Below are 1,840 nucleotides of genomic sequence, written 5' to 3'. Positions count from 1 at the left end.
AAAAAAAAAAAAAAAGAGATCTTCCCGCCTCAGCCTTCCAAAGTGCTGAGATTATAGACAAGAGCTATTGCATCTGGTCAGGATAATAGATAGTATTTTTAAGTCTATGCAGATGACAAAAATGGGCCAGGGACAGTGGCTCACACCTATAATCCTAGCACTCTGGGAGGCCAAGGTGGGTGGACTGCTTGAGCTCATGATTTCAAGACCAGTCTGAGCAAGAATGAGACCCCCCATCTCTAAAAATAGCCGAGCATTATGGCAGACACCTGTAGTTTTAGCTACTTGGGAGGCTGAAGCAATAGAATCACTTGAGCCCAAGAGTTTGAGGTTGCTGTGAGCCATGACACATTGGCACTCCAAAAAAAAGAATGTAAAATACTTACAGTGATGTATTCTTTAGGTCAATATTTCTTTCTTCTGGACAACTACTGTCAGCATTATTCACTTTACACAATTCCCTAATTCCAAGTTCTAATGAAGGCAAATCTGATGTGCTTAGTTCTGAAGACTCAGTTGCTACTGACATAGCACCTTGATGATTACTAAGGGAAATAAAAATATACAAGGGGAAAAGAATTCCTTAGTATAAAAATACATATATTTTTTAAAAATTATAAATACAGAAAATACCACTTTGAAAGATGATACTTCCTTATTATGGAATAATCAAAACCTTTATGCTGAGTTTTCCAGACTCTTTCTTGCATCATTTTATAAAGAACTACACCTTCAAAGAAAGCAGCAGCCATACATTAACAGGCTTGGGAAAGTGCTCAAAGAAGTTTCAAAATAAAAGATTATTAATAGAGTTCACCAAACAAATACATGTGTAAAATCACAGTAATATTTAGGAATTAACTATTATTAAAATTCTATATAGGTAGTCCCTGCTTTCCATGGTACTGTGTGAACCAGTTCTAATAAGCTCAAGTCACAGTTTACACTGTCCTATGCAAACCAAGATGCACTGTATTATGAAATACTTCAGCTAATAATATCATTTATATTTACATGCTAACCAGCACTATTCACATTTAACCATACTTTTTAAGCTCATTTTTTCCGGATTCATTAAGAGTTTTCTCTTTCTCTCAATCTTACACATGCAAGCCTGCTCTCTCTGAATTTTTTTGTTTATTTTATTGAGACAGAGTCTCACTCTGTTGTCTAGGCTTAGTGTGATCATTGCTTGCTGCAGCTTTCAACTCCTGGGCTCCAGTGATCTTCTTTTCTTGCCTTCCAAAGTGCTGTTATTACAGGCATGAGCCACTGCACTCAGCCTCTCTATATATATATTTTTATTGAGTAACCATAAAACCACTAAAAAGGAAATCATTACTTTCTTAATGATGCCTTTTTTAATAGAAATATTTAATTTTACTGTCAAATATCAGTCTTATCCTTGAAAGTCTATACTTTCTGTCTTAAGAAATCTCTGACATGGCAAAGTTTTTGTTTGCTTTTTTCTTAGAGACAGAGTCTCACTTTATTGCCCTCAGTAGAGTACCATGGCATCACAGCTCATAGCAACCTCCAACTCCTGGGCTCAAGCAATTCTGCTGCCTCCATCTCCCAAGTAGCTGGGGCTACAGGCAGACTACAGGCGCCCAACACAGTGCCCAGCTATTTTTTGGTTGCAGCCGTCATTGTTGTTTGGCAGGCCCAGGCTGGATTCGAACCCACCAGCTTAGGTGTATGTGGCTGACACCTTAGCCATTTGAGCCACAGGTGCTGAGCCATTGCTTTTTTTTTTTTTTTTTTTAAGAGACAGGTTCTAGACTCGGCGCCTGTGGCTCAAGTGGCTAAGGCGCCAACCATGTACACCCAAAGTGGCAGG

The 1,840-nt window shown here is 38.4% G+C and overlaps 1 protein-coding gene across 1 annotated transcript in view; it reads right to left on the bottom strand.

Moving 5' to 3' along the window:
* The window catches only part of BDP1 (B double prime 1, subunit of RNA polymerase III transcription initiation factor IIIB), a 114,892-nt gene that overhangs the window by 66,945 nt on the left and 46,107 nt on the right, over nt 1-1,840 (bottom strand). Inside the window, exon 11 of the mRNA XM_023510861.1 lies at nt 387-545. Within this exon, the coding sequence (XP_023366629.1) occupies nt 387-545 (159 nt within the window). The remainder of the gene's footprint in view (nt 1-386; nt 546-1,840) is intronic.

The sequence above is a fragment of the Otolemur garnettii genome, unplaced genomic scaffold, assembly GCF_000181295.1.
Source record: "Otolemur garnettii isolate 467f Iridium unplaced genomic scaffold, OtoGar3 scaffold00017, whole genome shotgun sequence".
NCBI lineage: Eukaryota > Metazoa > Chordata > Mammalia > Primates > Galagidae > Otolemur > Otolemur garnettii.
This window is presented reverse-complemented; position numbering and strand designations above follow the sequence as displayed.